The sequence below is a fragment of the Mustela putorius genome, unplaced genomic scaffold (assembly GCF_011764305.1).
Source record: "Mustela putorius furo isolate JIRA1106 unplaced genomic scaffold, ASM1176430v1.1 tig00000592_pilon_pilon_pilon, whole genome shotgun sequence".
NCBI lineage: Eukaryota > Metazoa > Chordata > Mammalia > Carnivora > Mustelidae > Mustela > Mustela putorius.
Genome location: NW_025421426.1, coordinates 10,707,416 through 10,732,226, shown reverse-complemented (window position 1 = coordinate 10,732,226; position 24,811 = coordinate 10,707,416). Strand labels below are relative to the sequence as shown.

The window sequence follows — 24,811 nt, the reverse complement described above, 5'->3', positions numbered from 1 at the left end:
AATGTGGGGCCAGTGCCACTTCTCACCCACCATATGACACGGAAGGCAGAGGGGTAGGTGAGATTGACTGAATGAGGGGGAACCTAACTCTGGAAGGAAATAATTTTAAACGTAAGCTATAAGGAATTTTCTCATGGTCTAAGAGAAAAGAAAATTCACATTAGCTTCATAGAGAGCTCTTCATGGTTTCTAACTTTACACTTTGTTATAATATTCCTGTTTTTCTTCATTTAGAGAGCACTTCCTTCAAACAAGAACCTTTGCAGAGCTCCATCTTGCTTTCAGTTAAGCCTTAACCCCTCCTGCAGGGGTTGGCCACAGCCCTGGGTCTGCACCCTTCCCTTACCCCTTTTTAGGAGTAATTTGCCCCAGGTCAGACTGATGCACTCCAGATACTCTTAAGTGTGTGTTAGGGGGAAGGAGGCCAAGGCAGGTGTGTGGAGAAGTGTCTGATGTCACGACTACTCTTAAAAGCGCTGGACTGGAAACACAGCCTTCTAATGACAGCCATTCATTCCTGGAGATGACACCAGTCAGATCTGTAAGGAAGAGGGAGCTGCTTGCTTGGAAGGCATTGTCATACAGAGTAGGCTCATTTGTACCTCCAGTTCAGCTGTAAGATAAGGGCCCCTCTTCCTCCTCCACCATAGGGATTTCTTTAGTTCTTCCAGTTACAACCATTTACACATGTGATTATGTTGTGAATTTGCATTCAGATTTGTAAAATGCTTTATTAAACTAGTAGCTAGAGTTATACCAATTTTTGAGTTGACAAACCAAAGCTTAGAGCAAATTTTGTGGGTTTTTGTTTTTTTTTTTAAGTTTTGTGATGAGATACCACCTCACACCTGTCTGAACAGCTAAAAATAACAACACAGGAAACAACAGATGTTGGTGACAATGCAGAGAAAGGGGAACTCTTTTACAGTATCGGTGGGAATGCAAATTGGTGTAGCCATTCTGGAAAACAGTATGGAGGTTACTCAGAAAGTTAAAGAAAGAACTACCCTATGACCCAGCAATTGAATTACTAGGTATTTACCTAAAGGATACAGAAATGACTGATTCCAGGGTGATCACAGGGCACTGTGATGTTTACAGCAGCATTATCAACAATAGCCCAGGGCACCTGGGTGGCTCAGTGGGTTAAAGCCTCTGCCTTCGGCTCAGGTCATGATCTCAGGGTCCTGGGATCGAGTCCCACATCAGGCTCTCTGCTCGGCGGGAGCCTGCTTCCTCCTCTCTCTCTCTCTGCCTGCCTCTCTGCCTACTTGTGATCTCTGTCAAATAAATAAATAAAATATAAAAAAAAAAAAAACAATAGCCCAACTGTGGAGAGAGCCCAATGATGAATGGATAAAGATGTGGTGTATGTACACAGTGGAATATTGCTCAGCCATCAAAAAGAATAAAATCTGGCCATTTGCAATCAATGTGAATGGAGCTAGAGTATATCATGCTAAGTGAAATAAGTCTGTCAGAGAGTGCCACATACTGTATGATTTCACTCACATGTGGAATTTAGGAAACAAGACAGATGAGCATATGGGAAGGGAAAAAGGGAAGCAAACCATAAGAGACTCTTTTTTTTTTTTTTTTTAAGATTTTTATTTATTTATTTGACAGAGAGAGATCACAAGCAGGCGGGGAGGCAGGCAGAGAGAGAGGAAGGGAAGTAGGCTCCCTGCTGAGCAGAGAGCCCGATGCAGGGCTCGATCCCACGACCCTGGGATCATGACCTGAGCTGAAAGCAGAGGCTTAACCCACTGAGCCACCCAGGCACCCCACCATAAGAGACTCTCAGTGATATAGAACAAACTGAGGGTTGATGGAGAGAAGCAGGTGGGGGATGGGCATTAAGGACGGCGCTCCTTATGGTGGGCACGGGCTGTTGTCTGTAAGTGATGAGTCATGAAATTCTACTCCTGAAACCGATATTACACTGTATGTTAACTAACCAGAATTTAAATAAAAAATTGAAAAAGAAAAGAAAAGGAAGAAGTAAAAGATATCCTTATCACCAGATGTAGGGAACTTAAATTCGAGGAAGCTATAGAAATAAACCTTGCTGCCTTTTTACTGGTCTAGTACCTCGGCCCAGTTTCCACTTAGAATTCCTAACTAAAGTCCTCAAATACCTGTTTTCTTTTCTTTTTTTTTTTTTAAATTTTTAAAAAACTTTTATTTATTTACTTGACACAGAGAGAGAGAGAGAGATCACAAGCAGGCAGAGAGACAGACAGAGAGAGAGGGGAAGCAGGCTCCCTGCTGAGCAAAGAGCCCGATGCCACGCTCCATTCCAGGACCCCGAGATCATGACCTGAGACGAAGGCAGAGGCTTAACCCGCTGAGCCACCCAGGCGCCCCTGTTTTCTTTATCCTGTCAATCCCTCACACATTTATTGTCTCTGTATAAAAAGTGTTAAGAAACTGCCTGCCTTGGTCATTTCTTTGGGTCTCAATTTTGTTATTGGGCCTCTGTGTGTATGTAATAAAACGTCGGGTTTTTACTCCTGACTATCCCCCCCCCACAATAAAACCTTTGTGTTTGATCTTAAATTGTTCAAGAGGCACTGAAATCATCTTCAAAATTTTTTAATTCTTTTTTTTAATTTGAGTGTTTCTTTAATTTCTTTCAGGGCTCTCACCTTTGTCTACCCTTTTGGTGCCACACTGAGTGTCATGAAACCCGCAGTGGCTGTTCTGTCCACAGGCTCCGTCTGTTTCCCGCTTAACAGACCCATTCTGGCGTTCTATCACTCGAAGGTACAGCCTTTCTTAGATGTGGGTGGATATGTTATTTTTATTATTGAAATAATAAAAACTGCTACTTCCAGAGGAGTTTCATGTGTTTTCTCACCGACCTTTACACCAGCCCTGTGGGTAGTATTTCAGTTAACTCACTTCATTTATGGGGAAACAGCAGATGGTCCAGTAATCAATGGAGTCGAGACCTAAACCTTGTTCTTACCATTCTAAATCCAAAGCTATTGCACGGTAGCATGAGGCTACCTGTATGAGAACTGTCTATGACTACAGGCTCTCACTCTCAGCGGAGAGTCCGTCCAGGGAAAGGGTGAGTTAACGCACAATGCCAAAATCCACACAGTTGTGCTGTTATTTTAGTTTGTCTCAGGGCAACGTATCAGAAGACTAGTTGCTCAGTTCTCATCCTGGAAACCCCACAGAATGTGGCAGTAGATGATGCCAGAGGACATAGTGCCTCTCAGCGTGACCCCACTTTTCCACTGCCCAGTGCAGGACTTGAGCTCATGACTCTGAGATTAAGACCTAAATCAAGAGTCGGGCACTCAACTGAGTGAGCCACCCAGGGGCCCCATCCATTCGTTGCCTTTCATGTTTTGCTGTATTCACCTTTATGCAACTACTGAGACTTAGAATTCACCAGCTGACCTCCCAGTTTTCCTCTAATTCCTCACATCTTATTTTTCTTTGTGACATTTAGGTATTACTTTTCTCTCCCATATTTAAAAGGTCTGGCTTCATTTTATTAGGAAGTAAATAAATACCTATGCTGTTTTTGAAAGAATAGATTTGGGCAAAATTCCATAGTTATTATGGTAGTTAGTTTCTCCCAAACACCTAGAAATACAGTTTTAAAATTAGAGTGAAGTATTAAATGATTCAAAATGTGGAAATAATCAGTTTATAGAAACTGTCAATTTATAGTCACCAAAGTAATGAGACAACTAGGGGCATCTGGTAGTATAATATTTCGATTACTTATTTATTCATTTAGAGAGGGAGAGGGAGAATCTCAAGCAGGCTCCATGCCCAGCATGGAGGGATATGGCCTGGGGCTCTATCTCACAATGCTGAGATCATGACCTGAACCAAAATCAAGAGTTGGAAACTTAACCGACTGAGCCACCCAGGCACCCCTATGATTTTTTATTTTTTAACTGTGCACAGAGACTTCACCTAGCTTCCTCAGTGGATTTTTATGAAACATCTATTAGGTACAGAGTTCTGTGCTAACTGATGATTCTTCTAGAACTCATGAGATTATCATTTGCTCATTGCCTAGCTATTTAAAAAGGTTTGCTTTTTAAAAGGGAAAGCTATTTAAAGGGTTTGCTTCCTTTTTCCCCTTCCCCTATGTTCTTTTCCTAAGAAGCTTTTATTTTAGTTTTTTAAAAAAGATTTTATGTATTTATTTAGAGAGAGAGCATGTGCAGGCTGGGGTAGGGGCACAGGGAGGAAAGAGACTCTCAAGTAGACTCTTTGTTGGGTGGGGGAGCCTGCTACAGGCCCATCCCAGGACCCTGAGATAGTGACCTGAACTGAAATTGAGAGTCAGATGGTCAACCATTGAACTGACTGAGCCACCCAGGCATCCCTCCTACCAAGCTTTTAGTCCTGCCTTAGAAACACAATCTTTAAGAGGTTTTTACCTGTCACTTTTAAGCTGGTGAGATAAACCAGTAATGCCTGAGAGGGGCCACTCCCATACTCCTAGAAACCCCAAGCAGGGTGAGGCTAACATGGGATTGGGATGGGGGGTGTGTTCTGCCTCCTCTCCCAGGGCCATTGCCTTCTTGAGCTTGTCAGGATCCTTTCTAGGTCTTTCATTTACAGGATCAACTCATTAAAATTGAAGGAGCAAATCAGTCCTTAAGTAGATAGACTCTTCTTTAATTGGAACAAATCATAGACAAAAGATGGAAAACGAAACTGAAGACAACAGTAGAATGAATCTCTGTCCAGAGTAAAAAGATTGAAGGAAGATCTATAGTCTGAAATAAATGAGGCAGGGAAAAAAATGAATAGTAAAGAAAAAGTATAGACCAAACTGTGGATAGTAGTGAGAAGGAAAGTCCTTTTCTCATCCTGTATTTACTTACATATGTGGGTTCAAATCGCAGCGGGGTTCGATCAGCACTCCTCCGTTCTTTCTTTGGAATTCCACCAGATTCACTAACTGTTCTCAGTAAATGGTGCGCTTTCAATGGTTATTTTATAGTAATAGTGTTATTTTTCCTATAAGCCATTTGCTTTTAATGTGGCATAAGTCACATTTTGCAAATCTTGTTTTATTTATGGAATTTGTGTATTTTTATCTCTTGACATCTCTGGCTTGAGAGTAGTTCTTTCCTAGTAGTTCTTTCCACTGGGCCTGTTTCTGTATGTGACGTTGCAGGAAAAACTGAATTCATTTTGTAGTTTTACATTGTACTATTTTCCTCATTATAAAAGTAATTTATGCTCATTGTAGAAAAATTGAAAAGTACAGAGATGGAAGGGGAAAAAAAAGAATTTCTCACTACAGAACTGACATTGTGATCATTTTCTCCCACTTTTTTTTGCAGCTCATGTTTGTATATTTGCCGCATGGACTTTAACCTAGGGTAGCTATACAATTTATGGTGTACTTTTTTTTTAAATCTCATGTTTAAAAAAAAAAAGCACCTCATGTTATGATAGAAGCCTTCTTCTGGGTTACTGAAAGCGCTTTGTAACATATAGCTTCACGACTGCAGGAGAGCCCCTTATTCTTAACCTACTGTTTCTGTGGCTGAACATTTGAATTTATTTCTGAATTTCTGTGATTATGTCTGCAAAATTGTCCATAGAGTTTTATATGCTTTCTTGAGTACATTGACAGTTTCAGCAATGTGTAAAAGAACTTATTTCATTGAAATCTGACACTGTTTGTAGTCATCTTTTTCATATTTATTAATCTGATAGGCAAAAATACTTTGTTTTGATTTTAACTACAAATTAAATTTTTTCTTATTGAGCAGTTATTTCTTTTGTGAATTTTTTCTTCTTTTTTGAGAGCGAGAGAGAAATGGGGGAGGGGTGGGAGGGAGAGAGAATCTTAAACAGGCTGCACATCCACCATGGAGCCCGACATAGGATTCAGTCTCTCAACCCTGAGATCATGACCTGAGCTGATATCAAGAGTTGGACACTTGACAGAATGGGAGAAGATATTTGCAAATGACATATAAGAGTTGGGACACTTAACTAACTGAGTCATCCAGGTGCCCTCTTCTGTGAATTTTTCATGCTCGTGGATTACTTTTTTGTTTAGATCTTAAATACTGTCTTTTTTTTTTAATTTTAAGATTTTATTTATTTATTTGACAGAGAGAGAGAGAGAGATTACAAGTAGGCAGAGAGGCAGGCAGAGAAGGGGGGGGGAGCAGGATCCCCGCTGAGCAGAGAGCCCGAAGTGGGGCTCAATTCCAGGACCCTGAGATCATGACCTGAGTTGAAGGCAGAGGCTTTAACCCACTGAGCCACCCAGGCACCCATTAAATACTGTCTTTTCATACTCATAAACTATCTTTAAATCTTTATAGATTGCTTTTGGATTTTTTCCTTTAGGATTATAATCTTCATTTATACGTTAACAGGGAAAATGTTATAAATCTAATTCACATTGCTTTTTGTTAAAGTCAAGTAGAAGGATATAGAGGTGTCTAAAATGAGAAGCAGTTGGGAATATAGTTGCTGTCATAGTTGATATTTCTAGGTCATTAAAATCCTGATATCAGTTGGCAGTGAGTATAGACAGTTGCTCACATGATTCTGATGGTAAGTTTTTGGGTACTAGGATGCATGTGGTGCATTTTGGGGTCTGAGTATCTAATACTACTTTGTCATTGACAGAACCAAGGTGGGAAGTTGGCAGTGCTTGGCTCCTGTCACATGTTCAATGACCAATATTTGGATAAAGAAGAAAACAGCAAAATTATGGTAGGTTCTTCTCTTTCACCACATTAAGGTATAATGTGTATGATTTTCATGTCATTAAAAAAAATACTGCTAAGGTCATCTATTCATTTAAGACCAGATCTTCAGGGACACCTGGCTGGTCCAGTCAGAAGAGCACATGACTCTCTGGGGCGCCTGGGTGGCTCAGTAAGTTAAAGCCTCTGCCTTCAGCTCAGGTCATGATCCCCGGGGTCCTAGGATCGAGCCCCGCATCGGGCTCTCTGCTCAGCGGGGAGCCTGCTTCTCCCCCCACTCTCTGCCTACTTGTGATCACTCTCTCTGTCAAATAGATAAATAAAATCTTAAAAAAAAAAAAAAGAAAACATTCATAGTACATTGCGAGAGAGTGTGAGAGACAGAGATGTAAATTTAGAAGGATGTGGTGGATGTTTTTAAGCATGCCATGTTGGGGTGGGAGCCAATCCCGGAGGAGAGGTGAGGAGTATGCTTAACCAGGGCCTCATGTAGGCAGCCCAGGAACTTGATTGGAAGGCCTCCAGGAAGCTATGGAGAGCCCTTGTAGAGTGTCCAGCAGCCTTGGGCATAGTCAGATCTGCGTTTCAGAAAGAGTCCTCTGTCAGGCATGTGGAAGATGAGAGGGAGGAGGCAACCTGGAGCCAGGTAGGAGGTTGGCGGAATCAGCCAGCCAAGAGGGGCTGACGATGACCTGAGTGAAGGCGGCAAAGGTGGGAATGAGGAGAGGGGCTGGCTGGCAGGTGGTGCTGGGAGGGGTTATAATGGGACTGGTCGCGGGCTGATGTGGGGGAGGAGGTGAAGGCACTGCATAGTGTGAAGGAAACATGTCCTGTGAAGGATGGCACCTGGTGCATGCCGGAGCTGGACACGGGTGGGATTCGATGACTCACTTGCTGGTCCCTCTGAACGTTTTCATGAATGAAACAAATTCCTTCATCCTTTTGCACTGTTACTGTATTGAGAGATTAATTAAGATCTTGTTTCTGGGGGCGCCTGGGTGGCTCAGTGGATTAAGCCGCTGCCTTCGGCTCAGGTCGTGATCCCAGGGTCCTGGGATCAAGTCCCACATGGGGCTCTCTGTTCAGCGGGGAGCCTGCTTCCCTCTCTCTCTCTCTCTGCCTGCCTCTCTGTCTACTTGTGATCTCTCTCTGTAAAATAAATAAATAAAATCTTAAAAAAAAAAAAAAAAGATCTTGTTTCTGCAGAATGCATAAGAAATTCTGGTGTCTCTAGACACATTCCAGGGGCATCTAGATGTAGTCTACTGTTTAAGTTCACATTGTCATCGGCACATGTAAACAGGGATTGTTCTGGGGTCGTGAACAAGTTTTAGTACATTTTGTCCTGTTATTAAAAGTGAAAGTGCTCTAAGATAAATGCTCAGTTTTCAATAGGAAAAGTGACATTAGGGTTAGGGAAACTTCGATGTTTTCGTATGATCTCACCAAGAGAAGGGGAGCTACTCTTTTTTGAAACACGGCTGTGTAGTCTCTTTCTTTTTATCATTGTTTTCTTGATTGATTTAATTCTCTAGCCCTGTCTTGATTTTCTCAAATAATTAAGGTGTCTAATTCTGTGTTTATTTTTTAAATCCAGGATGTTGTTTTCCAGTGGCTCACGACGGGAGACATCCATTTAAACCAGATTGATGCCGAGGACCCAGAGGTAGGGGCTGTGAATCATTAAAAAACTTTGGAGGCAAAAAGATGGATCCAGCCTCTCAGCACCCCTTCCAGCAGTTTCAAAGGAAAGCGTATCTCTTACTTTATCTGTAAGACAGATGGAAAGAAGTGATGGCTTTGGGGGGTAATGAAGGCCATGTTATAAAAATAATAAATTAAGAAAATATAGAATTGGGGCGCCTCAGTGGCTCAGTGGGTTAAAAGCCTCTGCCTTCGGCTCAGGTCATGATCCCAGGATTCTGGGATCGAGCCCCGCATCGGGCTCTCTGCTCAGCGGGGAGCCTGCTTCCTCCTCTCTCTCTGCCTGCCTCTCTGCCTACTTGTGATCTCTCTCTGTCAAATAAATAAATAAAATCTTAAAAAAAAAAAAAAGAAAGAAAAGAAAAGAAAATATAGAATTAATTGGGATGGGTATCTCTCTCTGTGTGTATGCTCCCTGGCCAGACTTTCAAAATCATTATCTGTAGAGAAACACTTCTGTCAGAAATATGAAGGGTATATGGGGCGCCTGGGTGGCTCAGTGGGTTAAGCCGCTGCCTTCGGCTCAGGTCATGATCGCAGGGTCCTGGGATCGAGTCCCGCATCGGGCTCTCTGCTCAGCGGGGAGCCTGCTTCCTTCTCTCTCTCTCTCTGCCTGCCTCTCTGCCTACTTGTGATCTCTCTGTCAAATAAATAAATAAAGTTTAAAAAAAAAAAAAAAAGAAATATGAAGGGTATAAAAATAATTCTTTGTGAATAAAAGATCATCAGAATTTAAGTTTTAAACTATAATTTTGATGTCTTTAGGAACAACAAAGGCATTAGGTTCTTATTTATCAGATGATGGAGAGTGAGACCAGTGTGGGAATAGGGTCAGTAACCTGCCTTCCCGGTCCTGCTCCACTGGCCCTTGGACCTTAAGGGGCCTGTTTCTAGCTCCTTTTCATCCAGGTTTCCTCATCTGTGAAGCGGGAATACCAGTACCTGTGCTCTCTCTCTGTCTCACAGGATGATTGTGAGGCCTCAGTTAATAGATGTTGACTGACTTACTAAATAAAAAGGTGTAGGAAGCGATGCAGCTGTCAGACTCTTTACAACTCTTGGATTTATTATATGCAGGCACCATGTATCCTATATCTTCCCACAGATCATCTTATGAAATCTTTCCAACAGCCTTGGGAAGGTCATGGTCTTATTCTCATTTTAGAGATGAAGAAATGGAAATTCTCCAAAATTGCAGTAAGCCCAAACAGCGAATGACTGCAGAGTTGCGACCCAAACCCAGCTCTCCTGATTCAGAGTCTGCTTGTTCTGTAATTGCTTCTCTCTCCCTTTCCTGCCTCCCTCCCTCTCTCCTTTCTTCCTTCCTCCCTTTTTCTTTCTTTCCTCCCTTTCTTTTTCTTTCTCCTTCCCTCCCTCCTTCCCTCCCTCCCTCCTTTCTTGCCTTTTAAAGATTTATTCATTCATTTTAGAGAGAGAGGGTGCACAGGCAGGAGGGGGCAGAGGGGGAGAGAGAGTCCCAAGCAGACTCCCTGCTGAGGGCAGAGCCCCATGAGAGTCTCACGACCACAACCCGAGCCAAAATCGAGAGACACTCAACTGACTGAGCCACCCAGGCACCCTGCTTCTCTGTTTCTTAAACTCTGAAGTGTCAGGAAAGTGATTTCCTGGCTGTGGGTGGGTAGCAGGGAGGGGGCGAGATGTTCAAAGTGGTGGCCTACTGCCTCCTACTTCCCTCAGCAGAGGATGTGGTCTCCCACGGACTGACTTGGGTTAGGAAACAGGAGAGCCTCGTGTCTAAAATATTCCCTCATATGGAAACTTGAAATATAAGGCTATTTTGCTTAAATTTCTCCTGAAAAGTGATGTAAGCCTCCCAAGTAAAAGAACTGGAGGACAGTCAGGAATTCACTTTTCAGATCTCACAGGACCCGACTCTTGAGGGATGGCGACTTGGTCAGCTGCTGATTCTAGTCAGTGTCGGGGGGCCGGGAAAGCAGCACTGAGATGCCACCTCTGCCCCTGGTCTGTGCGGCTGCCTTGCTCTTTCTTACTCAGTGTCTGTCATTCCTGTTTTCTAGCTGAGGAAGTGGAAGTAATTAAGTTCTTCAAGGTTCCCGCCAAAATTGATAGCTGCCTTGCCACTACTAATGTCCATTTCAGGCTGATTCTGGAGCCCGTGCCTTTTCTACCGCTCTCTTCACTGTGCACCGCTTGTGACACCGGACTGGTTCGGAGGGGAGTGTCAGTAGAGTGCCAGAGGAAGATGGTGTCACCGAGGCCTTTCTCTAAAGTCATGTGGTTTCGTGTATTTCCTGCACAGGAGACCTAGCGCAAATGTCCTTTGTGTTGTAAGGCTTTGGAAAGGAAAATGCTGGACCCAGTAGCTCTGCAAAGAAAGAAATTCTGAAAGTCCAAACTTCCTAGGATTTCAGATCAAATCTTTTTTTTTTTTTTTAAGATTTTATTTATTTGTCAGAGAGAGAGAGGGAAAGAGAGCAAGCACAGGCAGACAGAATGGCAGGCAGAGACAGAGGGAGAAGCAGGCTCCCTGCTGAGCAAGGAGCCCGATATGGGACTCGATCCCAGGACGCTGGGATCATGACCTGAGCCGAAGGCAGCTGTTTAACCAACTGAGCCACCCAGGCGTCCCTTCAGATCAAATCTTATGTTGGAATGGGTTTCAGACCCAAACAACAGTTCAGATTCAAATGATACTTAATAAAATGGTAGCTCAATAAAGAGCTGCGAGGATTTCCATGACAAGTTTTGACCTCCAGATCTGCCAGGAAATCATGAAGACCAGTGGTCTTGGGAGTCCTCTTACGTTTCTGTCTGGACATTGAAGGCCTTGATGGTTTCCTGAGGCAGAATTGTGTAGCAGGTCTCTGTGCTGAGATTAGAACCAGCCTCAGGACCTTTGGGACTGCTGGGCCCTTACCCATCTTCCTGCTCCGTGTGGGTGCATGTCCTGACATGGTCAGCGCCTCTGTTAATTGTTTTCACCTTCAATGCCCATCCTGTTAGCAGGGCGAAGCCTCTAACACAGACACATATTGCAGGGAAAAGCAGTTATGTATTTATATTCCTCTCCTGTTTTTTATCTAAAAAAAAAGTTTGAAGATTAGGGGAGTTTTTTGACTTGGAATATAGAAAAAAGTGAGCCTGTGTGTCTAGGCTTATTTCTGTAATGCTCAGGTATGTCTCCTCCCATGCTGGCGCTGGAAAACACATCGTTGCAGGGGCCTTAGAAGGCAGTTACAGATAAACTTTTTATTGCCAGCATGCATTTTTTAAAAAAGATTTTATTTATTTATTTGACAGAGAGAGAGATCACAAGTAGGCAGAGAGGCAGGCAGAGAGAGAGGGAAGCAGGCTCCCTGCTGAGCAGAGAGCCCGATGCGGGGCTCGATCCCAGAATCCTGGGATCATGACCTGAGCCGAAGGCAGAGGCTTTAACCCACTGAGCCACGCAGGCACCCCGCCAGCATGCATTTTTTAAAAGTTAAATACACTTTTTGAGTAAGTAATGGATTCACAGTTTGGAGTTCAAAAGCATACCCAATGAACAGTTTCCCTCCTGTCTTTGCCCAACCGCTTTGTTCCTCTCCCCAGTGACAGTAGTCTTAGCGGTTTCTAATATGTTCTTCCAGAGATATTTTATGCATATATAAGTAAATACGTGTATGCATGTATCTCCTTCTTCCTTGTTTTACACAAATGACACTATATACACTGTATTCCCCACCACCTAGTTTTTAAAATTAACAATATGTCTTAAGAGATGTTTCTTTATTTATACATAAAGAGCTTTCTTTTGATTTTTGTTTTGTTTTTTTAAGGACTGTATTTTCCCTTGTTTGATAATAGTATATTAACTAGTCTCCTATTGGTGGATGTTTAGGTTTCCCTGGTCTTATACTGCTACTAGCACACAGCATGTGGCATCATAAGGGCTTTCAGCAGTGCTGGAAGCATGTCCTTGGCTAGATAAGAAGGACTGGGATCCAGTGTCCGAGTGCAAGGGTCATCTGTGCTGGGGTCACAGGCGGGTAACACATATAACAGCAGAAGGAAGGCGAGTGTGTGGCCTAGATGCTGGTGGGAAGACAGCAGCTCTAGTGGGAGCTCGTGGACTGTCTTTTATGATTGCTTCTGTTTTCTCACTGAAATAGAAAATAAGATCAACAACCAAAATTAAGAAAGGGAAAATTGTTTGAGATAGCTGAAGTGACCAAAGGAAGGTATTGCTTAGGACAATGGGAAGTTAATGAACTAAAGAAATACAGCTAATTGCTGACCACTCAAGATCGGTGATCACGAAATTAAAAGGAGGCCAGTCAGCATGCTTGTTTCTCCAGCTGTGTTCTGTAACACATGAGGAATTACAGAGTGGGATTTAGTCAGCATTGGGGTTTAACGAAGTGACTTTTGTTCCTCTTTCCACATGAAGTGTCTTACTTAAGGTTTAGTTGTTAGGGACCAGGAACGGTGAAATCTCTTGATAAGAGAGTAGAAATACTGCAGATTTAGACAGATAAAATTCTAACTCCCACCGTGCTGTGTGAACCCTCTTGTGGCTTTCAGATTTCCGACTACATGATGCTGCCGGACACAGCCACCCTGTCAGAGCGGCTTCGAGTGTGTCTCCAGGAGGGTGATGAGAACCCAAGAGACTTTACTACCCTCTTCGACCTGTCCATTTACCAGCTGGATACCACCTCCCTCCCCAAGGTCATCAAGTCAGTACCTGTAGCTCTTGGAGCTGCCCTGTGCTCCATTCCTAGTGTTTGGTTTGAAAACATGAGCCTGGGGACAGGAGTTAGGGTCATGGCCTATGTGGTATGCACAGCATGTTCTCAAATCTTTGATGAGGCCAGCAAAGACAGCTGGGAAAATTGGGGTGGGGGCCGATGGAGAGGAAACTGCCAGCAGTCGTCAGTCGCCTGTTGTGTTCCAGGCTCTCTCTCAGGCATTTAGCGTGACCAACGTGTTCTGGTTTGCCTGGGACTTTTCTGGCTTCAGCATGGAGAGTCCCATGCCCCTCAGTAAACTGGGTTGGGTAGACGAGGCACCCTGCAGGCTCCCCACGCTGATACCTCACGTCATCCTTCATTTTCCTCTGAATCAGCCGGTTTTCCAGCTGAAGAAACCAGTTTAGAGAGAGTCAGGTATTCTCCCAAGGTGGGAGCCTGGGTGCGTTGCAGACCTGGGCTTTCCTCTGTTTGATTGTCTGCTCATCATTGACCATTCCTGATAACCGGGACAGAGACATGGACTGGGGCCACTATTCTTCAGCATCTTTGGCCTGATAATGGGGTCTACACCTGAATAAACCAAAGGCTGAGTGTCTGACTTCCTACTGCTGCTTTTATGCTCAAGTTCCACAAATACTGACTGAGCTCCTCCTGTGCCAGGCCCTGTGTCCAAAGTTAATGGTTTTACGGAGGAGACGGACAGAGGCTGTGAGGCGAGGTTATTGTATTAATGCCAAATGTGGAATATTAACCTAGAGGCCATGGGCATAATGAAGAGAGAGATTTTGACTCTGTCTAGGGTGAGCAGGGAAGGCTTTACGAACAAGGGGCCCTTTAGCTAGGCATTGATTATTTCGACATTTTTGGGGGGCTTTGTGTCTGCTTGTCAGGATGCTAGGAGCTCCACTGTCAGGGTGAAGAGGCTTCAGGAGCTGGCGGGGATGTTCAGAGGCAGTTGGGCAATGATGTAGCTTCTTTGGGCAAAGCCCACATACTCATAGGTGTGTGTGTATCCAAGTAAGGAAGGTTATTCCTGATTGCCCTTTGAACTGCGTGTACCCTTGACTTTGAACAAGGCCAGCTGAATAGTTGAAAACTTGGTCCCCTGAAGTCCCCTGCAACAGTCTGTCCTGTGTTCTCCAGCCAGAACTTGCAGAGCCCAGCCTGAGCATTACCGAAATAAGAAGCCAAGGCAACAGCCTGAGGCTCAGGGCAGAGGCCAGATTTGTGAATGGGATGCTAGTAAAGACCTCTAGAAGAGGGTCATGATTGAATCTTTGTTTCCTGAAACCAGATGAAAGGATGCCTTGCAGCAATTTGTACAATTGATCGGAAAACAGGAAAAGTAGAAATGAAGAAACCGACTAGGGAGACTGCTAACAGCAGATGGGAAGTTTGAGAGGTTTGAGATGGGACTGGTGGGAGCAGTCAGTGTGGTTTCAAGAGGTGTTTGGTAAGAAAGAATCAGGAGCCACGGGCCAGGCATGGAAGGCTGCGATGGCGAGATCAGGAACAGGGGTTTCTCCCTTGGGGGTCTGGGCGCCTGGCGGTGCTGCTGATTGGCGCTCAGGATGTGGGGAGAGGAGACAGAAATGGGTTCTGCTCTGCCTCCATCTGTTGTGACTGAGAGGTTGCCCTGTGAAGAGTGTAGGCTGAGCCAACAGTATAGATGATGAACCACTAGTGTAGATGATAAAGTGATTAGAGAAGTGGGGGGAGGGGCTGGGACCTTCAGGGACAGCACTGGAGTGGGGGATTGGGCTAGACACAGGGTTTCACAGCTGCCCTGGCATTTGAGGCCGAAGAGGAGGGCCTTTAACAAGCTGGGGAAATGGGTGCCTGGGTGGCTAAGTGGGTTAAGCCACTGCCTTTGGCTCAGGTCATGATCTCAGGGTCCTGGGATCGAGTCCCGCATTGGGCTCTCTGCCCAGCAGGGAGCCTGCTTCCTCCTCTCTCTCTCTGCCTGCCTCTCTGCCTACTTGTGATCTCTGTCTGTCAAATAAATAAATAAAATCTTTAAAAAAAAAAAAAAACAAGCTGGGGAAAAGCTGCCGGAGGGACAGGGGAGTATGGGAGGCAGCAGAGTCCCTGGAAGCCAAGTGAGGCAAAAGGACAGGGAAGCGGGGTGGTCTGGAGATGGACCTGCGGCTCCTTCTCTGCAGTTTGCACTTTTCTCAGAATAACAAAAGGCACCTCTGCTGCCCCACCAGCCAGTTAGAGTCCACCCAGCTTCTGCCTTTAGTGTCTGCTTCTCTTCTGATGTGGCTTAGATCAGGCCTTTGTGATCGCTTCAGCGCTGAATGCGGGACGTATTGGAGCTGTCTGTTAATTTAGTGTTAGCAGAGTCAAGTAGAATAGATATTTTGGAGCTCGTGGAATTGTATTTATCGTTCATACCATAGCAAAGGACAGTAGTTACAGGCTGGTTTCTATTTGGTGTTCCTAAGTATTTGTAGTGCTAGTAATGTCTTTTGAACACAGTGTCTTCTTCTTCTCCTTCTTTTTTTTAAAGATTTTATTTGGCAAAGAGAGAGACTGTGAGAGTGGGAACACAAGCAGGGGGGAGTGGGCAAGGGGCAAGCTTCCTACCAGGACCCAGGGATCATGACTGAGCCGAGGGCAGATGCTTAACGACTGAGCCACACAGGCGCCCCAATGCAGTAAAATTTTCTGAGTAAAAATTCGATTAGTCTTTAAATATTTATATTGTCTGTAGAATGTTGCTCTGAAGTGACTTCATTTGTCCATCCGGTATTTATTGATGCCTGTGGGGGTGATGTAAAGACAGAGTGTGTGGCGAGTCCCTGCCTTCTGAGTTCCTGGGCTGATGGGTTGGGGACTAAGACCAGGGTGATAAAAACACAGTGCCAGAGGTCAGTCCAGAATGTTCTGGAAATAGCTTTCTGAATTAGGTTTTCTTGGTTTTAAGATGAGTTTCTCATCAGGTATGTGCTTGCTATTGGCTAATAGGCAAAAGGAAGATTTGGGGAGGTGGTGAGCTGAGCAAGAGAAGGTCGAGGCAATGGGATTGGTTCCATTATTCACACGGGGCTTCCCTGTAGCTGGCTCCGTCAGGGGGTGGAAAGCGGAAAATTGTGGCTGGAATGGCAGATCAGGGTTTGACAGCAGGATTTTTTGTGTGCCAGTGCTGGGACTTTAGCTTAGATGCTGCCATTAACGGCGTTCTGCCTTCAGTTTAGACTGAGTCCTGGGGCCTCTGGTTGGCAGGGATTGGCCAGCTATGAGTTCTAATCTTGCCCTTGTCCCTTCTTAACCATGTGACCTTGGAAAGCTATTTCATCTTGATACATCTGCTTCCTCTTCTATAGAGGATTATACCCACTGTTCAGGGTTGTTTTGAGCAGTAAGTGAAATAAGTTAAAGTGCCTGGCACAGGATCTGGTACAATGTGTGGCATGCAGTAGGTACTCAGGGAAAGTTGTTTCTGTTCACTCCAGAGGGATCTGCTGCATTGCCAGGAAAGCTTCTCCCCAGGCACCTGGGAATAGTGGGGGAAGTCATGGTAATAAGCTCAGCTCAATACCTTTCTGCAGTCACAGACCTCTTTCCTTTCTGAAGTCACCCATCTGTAGAAGCAGGCATAAACTTTGTCTACACCCTTTGGCATTTGCTTGTTCAGTTTAATTTTAAAAGGTCACAAATGGGGGCACCTGAGTGGCTCAGTGTGTTAAGCCTCTGCCTTCGGCTCAGGTCCTGATCCTAGGGTCCCGGGATTGAGCCCCACACTGGGCTCTCTGCTCAGCGGGAAGCCTGCTTCCCCCATCCTCTCTCTGCTCCTTGTGATCTCTCTCTCTGTCAGATAAATAAATAAATAATTTTTTTAAAAAAGGTCACAAATATGTGTATAGTTTAAATTAGGTGAGTATATTTTAATTTGCCTCATTCCCAGAGGAGTTCAGCCAGCTTACAAAATTAGGTACAGTACAAAAAGATAAAGAACGTTTGAGAGAATGGAGGCAGAGCAGAAGCCACAGTCAAAAAGAAAGACCTTACGCAGGGGTAAGGTCAGTACTTGACTCTGAACTCCTCACTAGCACTCTACCCCTGCTGTGGCCATGCTGGGTGCCCTGCAGTCCTGTGAAAACCCCTCACACCCTTACTCCTGCTCTCCTTGCTCTTGCCTCTGCCTGGGATACTTGTGAAAGTAAGTGTATGACTTCCTCCTCCCCTTCACTCAGGGCTTCTCTGACAGGCTGTACCCCATGCCTCCTCCCTAACTCTAACCCTTTCTCCTGGTTTTTCTTCTCAATACCTATTAATACCTGGCACTTTGGGTTGTGTTTATTGTATGCCTGTCCTCATGGAGCATGTAAGTTCACAAGGGCTGCCTTGGTCTCTTGTTTTCACCGTTGCTGTTCTCCTGGGTATAAAACTGTCTGGTGCATGGTACATGTCCAGTAAATACTTGCTGAGTGAATGGGCACTCAGGGGTGCCAGGAGCACTATAGGGGCGCCTGGCTGGCTCAGTCGGAAGAGCATGCAGACTCTTGATCTCAGGGTTGTGAGTTTCAGCCCCATGCTGGGTGTCAAGAGGACGAAAAATAAATAAATTGATTAAAAAGAAAGATGTGTATGCTGTACAGATCTGTTCAGTTGCCAGAAACAGACTTTAGATTTGATTCTCATCCCTTGGTTGTAAGAACAAGGAAACAGTGAATTACAAGACTGACATTATCCACTGGGTAAAGATAAAAAACCCCATTTAGGTGAAGCCTGATACGAAACTTGAAAGAACTTTCCCTTTCAGTTCTCGACATAGTTAATACCATACGACATAGTAGAGAAGATTCACAAAAGGATCCTTACATTACCTATAAATAATGCATTCTGTGTGTTTTTCTACAAAAGCATTGAGACCCCTGATTTGATGGAGAAGGGCACAGTGTGGTCAGTTAGATGCGTTTTGCACAAAGTCTCATGTTGATCCCTACTTTTGTCTTCTTATTCCCACAGGGCCCATGAACAGCTAAATGTGAAACATGAACCTCTCCAGCTCATCCAGCCTCAGTTTGAGACACCCCTGCCGGCCCTTCAGCCAGCGGTGAGTAGGTGTGCTTGGGGGATCCTGCTCCAGAGCCCCGCTCTTTGCCCTTACCTTGCCAACTGGGCCATCATGTGGGTCCTTCCGCCAAGCATGTACATACGTATACTGTATGTGTGTGGCAGTTCTCACAAAGTCACGTTTCTCTGGCTCTGAACATGCAGAGGCCAAACCATTAGTATTCTATAAGGCCTTCCGTTGGCTGTAGCTCCCAACTGAGAAATCAAGGGTGTGGACTTCTGTGGCTGTTAAGCGTTTCCCATCTTGTATCGTTGGAGGGCATATATGAGAGGAGGAATCCTGGGTGAAAAGGAGGAAATGCTTTGTGCTGCAGTTTTCCAGGCAGCAGGTACTCAGGCTCATGGCAGAGATTCACAGCCCCCCGGGAAGGTGGGGCATGTGTGCACAGGTTACTTTCAACATTCCTGTCCAGCAAAACTCTCCCCACCTTTATTTTTTATTTTATTTATTTTTTTAAAGATTTTTTAAATTTACTTGACAGACAGAGATTATAAGTAGGCAGAGAGGCAGGCAGAGAGGGAGGGGGAAAGCAGGCTCCCCGATGAGCGGAGAGCCCGACGCGGGGCTCGATCCCAGGACTCTGGGATCATGACCTGAGCTGAAGGCAGAGGCTCTAACCCACTGAGCCACCTAGGCGCCCTCTCCCCACCTTTAAAATCGTCCTATCCCATGTGGAAAAAAAAAAAAAAATCGTCCTATCCCACCACATTCTGGAACGTTATGAGCCACTCGGCTTCATTTTGGTAGCTTCAAATTGGCCGTGGTGAGAGAATTTACATCGTAGAAAATGACAAAGCACAGAGCAGGCCTACGTTCTGTTGTCTTGAAAGCTGATAATGAAACATTTTTCAGCATACCTCTGGCTCATACCTGCGAATTCTGGCTCTAGGTTTAGCACTTTCGACATCTGCTTCTCCAATTTCTGTCCCTAATGATCTCATGGTTAAATGAGAAACATGTTGTACAGTCAAATGTTCAACACAAATAGCCCTAAGCTTTCATCCTTGCACTACTTAATGAGCACTAGTATGTCAGTTTGATTGGTTTAGGGTTTAGCTGTGTTTTGGTTTAGTGCTGGCTCTGTTTGGTTGTGTGCATTGGGCTAGTTGTCTCACTTGATGTGGTCTGATGGGTTAGGGCAGGAAGAGATGATGGGCATTTGGGTGGTTCATCCCAGAGAAGAGCTGAGTTGGCCTCTCATTTCCCTTCCATGTTATCACTGCCAGGTATGGCTTTGCATATGTTGTTTCATGAAAGACCTTATTCCTTTTAGGTTTTCCCTCCCAGTTTCAGGGAATTACCACCTCCTCCACTGGAGCTATTTGACTTAGATGAGACGTTCTCTTCCGAGAAGGCCCGCCTTGCTCAGATTACAAATAAGTGTAAGTTTGGCCGAATTTTGTTTGTTTTCTTTAATAAGTTTTACTTAATCGAGAACTTCTGAGATTTGCCATGAGAGAAAGCTAGATTTTGTTCAGGGAGAACAAAACACGAAAGGCAGCATAAAATGAGTTTCCATTTGTTTCACGTAACTGATTGTTTCTCTGGGCCAGTTAGTTCAGTAAGTTAGAGCATGGTGCAAAGCAGAAGCCAAGGTCTCAGCTTTTTTTTAAACATTTTATTTATTTATTTATTTGACAGAGAGAGAGATCACAAGCAGGCAGAGAGGCAGGCAGAGAGAGGAGGAAGCAGGCTCCCCACTGAGCAGAGAACCTGATGTGGGGCTCGATCCCAGGACCCTGAGACCATGACCTGAGCCGAAGGCAGCCGCTTAACCCACTGAGCCACCCAGGCGCCTCCAAGGTCTCAGCTTTAATCCCTGTAGGTCCTTAGTTCTTAGGACCTGTTGAGTAACCAGAGGATGGATTCTGACCCTGGCTGTCACTTAGCAAATCTAGGTCACTGGTCATAGGAGCAGTTAAGTAAGAAACCTCAGTCAGGGCCAAAAGAAGTACAGAGACTTGGAATTGGAAGGGATCCTGGAGGGAGTTGTGTGTGCTCGCCTTGACACGTGGATGAGGACCTGAAGCTCCAGGCCACACGGCTGCATGGTGAGTGGTTCTTCTGACCCTGGGCCCACTTCTCCTCCTGAGATGCCCTGTTTCCAGCAGAGCAAGTGGGGCTGCACTCACGAGCTCAGAGGCATAAAACTGACCATCCATTTTGAGGCAGTGACCCCACTTCTGGGAATCTAATCACAGGTGATAAGGGAAGGTACACAGATGACTGCTGTTATTTATTTTTGAGATTGGGAATAAAAATTATTTAAACAATTGGACTTGGTGCTCAATAGCAGGAGAATGGTAGTGAATTGTGTCACATTCATTTGATGGGACAACATGTCCTTATAAAAAAGGTTTCCAAAGTTCAGGGAGTGACACTGATAGATCTTAAGTGAGAACCCTAAGTGAAGAAAGACAAGATAGAAACTTTCATGTTCAGTAGGATCCTAACTGTGTCAACAACATCTCTGTGTGCCCGAAGACCAGGAAGGAATGTGCAAAAATGAAAATACTTCAATGTAAAGCACCTTCACTGCATCTCTCTTCCGTGTCAGGCATTGTGGTAGGTGCTGAGCAATTAAAAATTAGCAAGACATAGTGATTGGTCCAGAAGGAATAAGAGACGTGTGAAGGGTCAGATGCTTTGATTCAGCATTTCTGTTCCTAGCAGTTTATCCTATAGAAATCCTTATAGAAATGTGAAACAAAAAATATAGCTATAGAGATACTAATTGTAGCATTCAAAAAATTGGCAATAGTCTAATGGCCCATCAGTGTTCTAATGGCCTATTAGTAGGCCCACTGAAATACAGTGGAATATTCTACATAGATCTGTTAAAAGATATAGAGCATAAGCTTTGACATGAGAGGTCTGTGATACCTCATTAAATGATGAAAGTAACTTACAAATTATTATTGTTTGATCCCAATTGTTTACACATACGTAAATATGTAGGTGCACATGGGAGTAATTACCTTAGGTGGTATTGGTGGGGATAGAGTTAGAGCAAGAGAATTTTGCAGCTGTATGGTTTGAATATTTTATTTTTTAAAGATTTTATTTATTTATTTGACAGACAGAGATCACAAGTAGGCAGAGAGAGAAGCAGGCTCCCTGCCGAGCAGAGACTTGATGCGGGGCTCCATCCCAGGACCCTGGGATTATGACCTAAGCCTAAGGCAGAGGCTTTAACCCACTGATCCATCCAGGCGCCCCTGATTTGAATATTTTAATAAAAACTTACATTTATGTCATAACTTAAAAATAAATGCACATCAGAAGGGGAAACAAAGAAAGGAATTACACTGCAGTGTAAGAAGGGCTGTAATGGTTATCCATCCTTAGTATCAGGCTGTTGGGGATAGCTGCACAGAGAGATATGTTATGGGTGAAATTATGAGTGATTTTTTTTCTTCTTTAATTTCCTTTTCTATAATATTGTTGTAATAAATGCTGTTTAAAATACCCATATGCCTTTCTCATAATGGTCCTTGCTGCATTCAGAGAATGGTAATTTGATTTCCTACTAGTTCTTCCTGTTCTTTGTAATGTAGGAATGTTGGCTCTGGGAGTAGGAAAGCCAGATCTAGTCCAGCTTTATTCTAATTACTTTTGTCCTAATTTATAAAAGCAGCATATCAGAGATCTCTTCAGTTTGTTATTGTTTAAGTCCTGCAGTCATATTACCTTAGGAAGAGGTGAGTGATCTCGAGAGGTATAGGAACCTGACGGGGGGATGCCTAAACCACAGTAAGTCTGTATTGGGGAAGGACAGGACATGAGGGTTCATCTAACTGCCCCAACTATGCCTAGGTACTGAAGAAGACCTGGAATTCTATGTCAGAAAGTGTGGTGACATTCTTGGAGTAACCAGTAAACTACCAAAGGACCAGCAAGATGCCAAACACATCCTTGAGCACATCTTCTTCCAAGTGGTGGAGTTCAAGAAATTGAACCAGGTAGAGCCTAGAAAGCCCACTGAAGTGGGAGCCTTTCGATTGTGGGTACCTTCCCTAAATTGGACTTCTCGTGTTTTATGCCATTCATTCATTCTGCAAGGATTTATTAAGTATCTACTAGGTAAACAAAACAGACAAACATCCCTGCACTTAAGGAACTTCTGTTCTAGTTGGAGGAGCTAGACAGTAGACTAACATAGTATGCTACAAGATGATGGTGTAAAAAAGGTAAAGCAGGTATCAAGTGTGCTGATGTGGCAGTATTAAATAGGGAGGGTGTTTAAGGGTAGATCTCACTACAAAGGTGACATTGGAGCGAAGACCTGAAGGTGTTGAGGGATTTCACCATGCAGGTAGCTGTAAGACAAGTGTCCCAGACAGAGGGAAGACCTATGCAAAGTCCCTGAGCCTGGGCTTTGCTTGACATGTTTGAGGAATAGCAGCGATGCCAGTGTGGTTAGAGAGACCGGAACAAAGGGTAGAGAAGCCAGCCATGAGGTTAGCATCTTATGTCAGAAATTATCTTTCTCTGGACTGAGGACAAAGTACTTCAAAGTTATGCCTGGTCTTCATTTTGTCTATCCCTTGATGAGATTTCTAAAATTAAATGTTCAACCACTGCTGGTAAATGGGCATTTATATACTACTGATGGGAGAGTAAATTTTTCCCACTTTTCTTGAGATGTGTTTTATAATATTCTTTGGAAGCCCCCAAAATTTATCTTTGACACAATAATTCTAATCCTCAGAATTTGCCATAGTAATATAATCCTGAATGTGTACAGATTTACCAACCAGCATGCTCAATATAGCATTGTTTTAATAGAAGAAGAATCTTCATCAGTAGGGAACTGGGTAAGTTCCTAGGATACATTCATAAGATTAAAAATGTTTGGAAGAAAAAAAAAGTTTAGAATGTTTAAGGACTTGGAAGACATTCAGGATATAGTAAATGGAGTTGCAGGGGGGAAGGGCTATAAAACAGTATAAAGAAGAAAAGTCCATTATATATATATATTATATATATATATTATATATATATGTATATGTATGTATGTATGTATATGTATATGCCATTCATCCTACATACATATGTAAATGGTTAGGATTTTAGATGCTGATTGGAAAGATTAGATCCTCTGCTGGCAGGAGCTGGCTCTGCTGATACTCATGGTAGATGTTGGGGCTGTTGTAGTGAACAAGAAAAATGTGGCCTTTGCTCTTTCTGAGCCATGAGCTATGAGGGAGACAGGAATACTATATGGGCAGTTACAGTGCTCTGAGAATAATGCCATGAAGGGAACCCAGATGGGAGTTGGTATAACTGCTGGAGCACTGTAATGTGGGTCGGGGCTCAGGTCAGTTCTCGAAGTACTCCTGTTGCTGGCAGGGCAGACACAGGCCTACAAGGCCAGGGTAAGAAGTCTGGTGTGGTCTTTGCATTGGTGCCTTCAACTCTATTTGCTCCCTACCCATTGTGGATGGTGGGCAGTAGTCAGAAGCCTTGTCTTGATAGTGAAAACTTGATCCTTCAGCTGGATTCAGCTTTCAAGTCAGAGATTACCTATGTGTCCCAATTAATGATTCAGAATCTTAAAGTGGGAAACACCGGAGTTCCCATTTCATACTGAAATACTAAAATTCTGTGTCTTACTCCCTCATCCAGGAACATGACATTGATACAAGTGAACCAGCATTCCAGAACAATTTCTGAGGATCATGCCTCTTGAAGCATCTTCTGCCTCCTGATTTTCTTTGTAAACTATTTTTGAATTCTTCTTCAACTCTTTATCAAAATTGTCTATATACTCTTTACCCAGTGAGTTGTAGGTCTGCATCTCCTGTGGTGCCCAGATAGGTATTTCTAACAAGATCGTTATGTAAGATACATTCCATTTTTAAAATTAAATCTGACTGAATCTTTACTTTTATAATTTTTGAAACAGTCTTTCATTGAAGTCTTTTCTTTGGCCTCTAGTTCTGAATTTGAGTCTCCTTTATCTGAGATATAAATGTCAAGCTTATGAATATTGTTCAGCTTTTGGACTAGCTCAGAAGCATAAAAACAAACTTAAACAAGGTCTGTTTGCCCCATGTGCCTAATGAAAAAGATAAAATAGTAGATCGATACCTTCTTTACTGGATCATTCACCCCTTCAGCTCCCAGCCGTCCACAGGACACAACCATTTGGAGACTGTCATCTCTACCCACACTTTGTCACCCTCCTCTGAACTCCTGAAGCACTGATTTCTGTCATCATTTGGGTTGTAATACGATCATCTGTCCCAAGGACAATGGGAGACTGTACCTGCTTGACTGGTGCAGCTGATGAGGTAATGCAGTGTACTGGTTATACTGGGAACCAACTTTAGGGAACCCTGAAAGCCAGACAGAAGATTGCAGTACTGCCCCTTTGTACGGGATGTGATGCAATTGAACAGCTTAACTAGTGAGTTCTATAAAGATGGGAACTGTGGAAGGAAGGCCATTTATGGACAGTGTGATATAGGCCCAAGAGGAGGTAATGGGGATGTGACCTGTTGCTGTTGTAGGAAAGGTGCCATTAAAAAAAATTTTTTTTTGGAAGATTTTATTTATTTGACAGACAGAGATCACGAGTAGGCAGA

General features: G+C 43.8%; 1 protein-coding gene across 3 annotated transcripts in view; it reads left to right on the top strand.

The window, feature by feature from the left end:
• The window catches only part of IFT52 (intraflagellar transport 52), a 38,733-nt gene extending 14,619 nt beyond the window's left edge, over positions 1 to 24,114 (top strand). For all 3 annotated transcript variants that reach the window (XM_004746412.3, XM_045082190.1, XM_045082191.1), the window contains 8 exons: positions 2,640 to 2,766; positions 6,640 to 6,726; positions 8,317 to 8,385; positions 12,969 to 13,123; positions 18,113 to 18,200; positions 19,495 to 19,603; positions 22,038 to 22,183; positions 23,850 to 24,114. In XM_004746412.3, the coding sequence (XP_004746469.1) occupies positions 2,640 to 2,766; positions 6,640 to 6,726; positions 8,317 to 8,385; positions 12,969 to 13,123; positions 18,113 to 18,200; positions 19,495 to 19,603; positions 22,038 to 22,183; positions 23,850 to 23,897 (829 nt within the window). In that variant the 3' untranslated portion in view covers positions 23,898 to 24,114. The remainder of the gene's footprint in view (positions 1 to 2,639; positions 2,767 to 6,639; positions 6,727 to 8,316; positions 8,386 to 12,968; positions 13,124 to 18,112; positions 18,201 to 19,494; positions 19,604 to 22,037; positions 22,184 to 23,849) is intronic.
• The last annotated feature ends 697 nt before the right edge of the window (positions 24,115 to 24,811 follow it).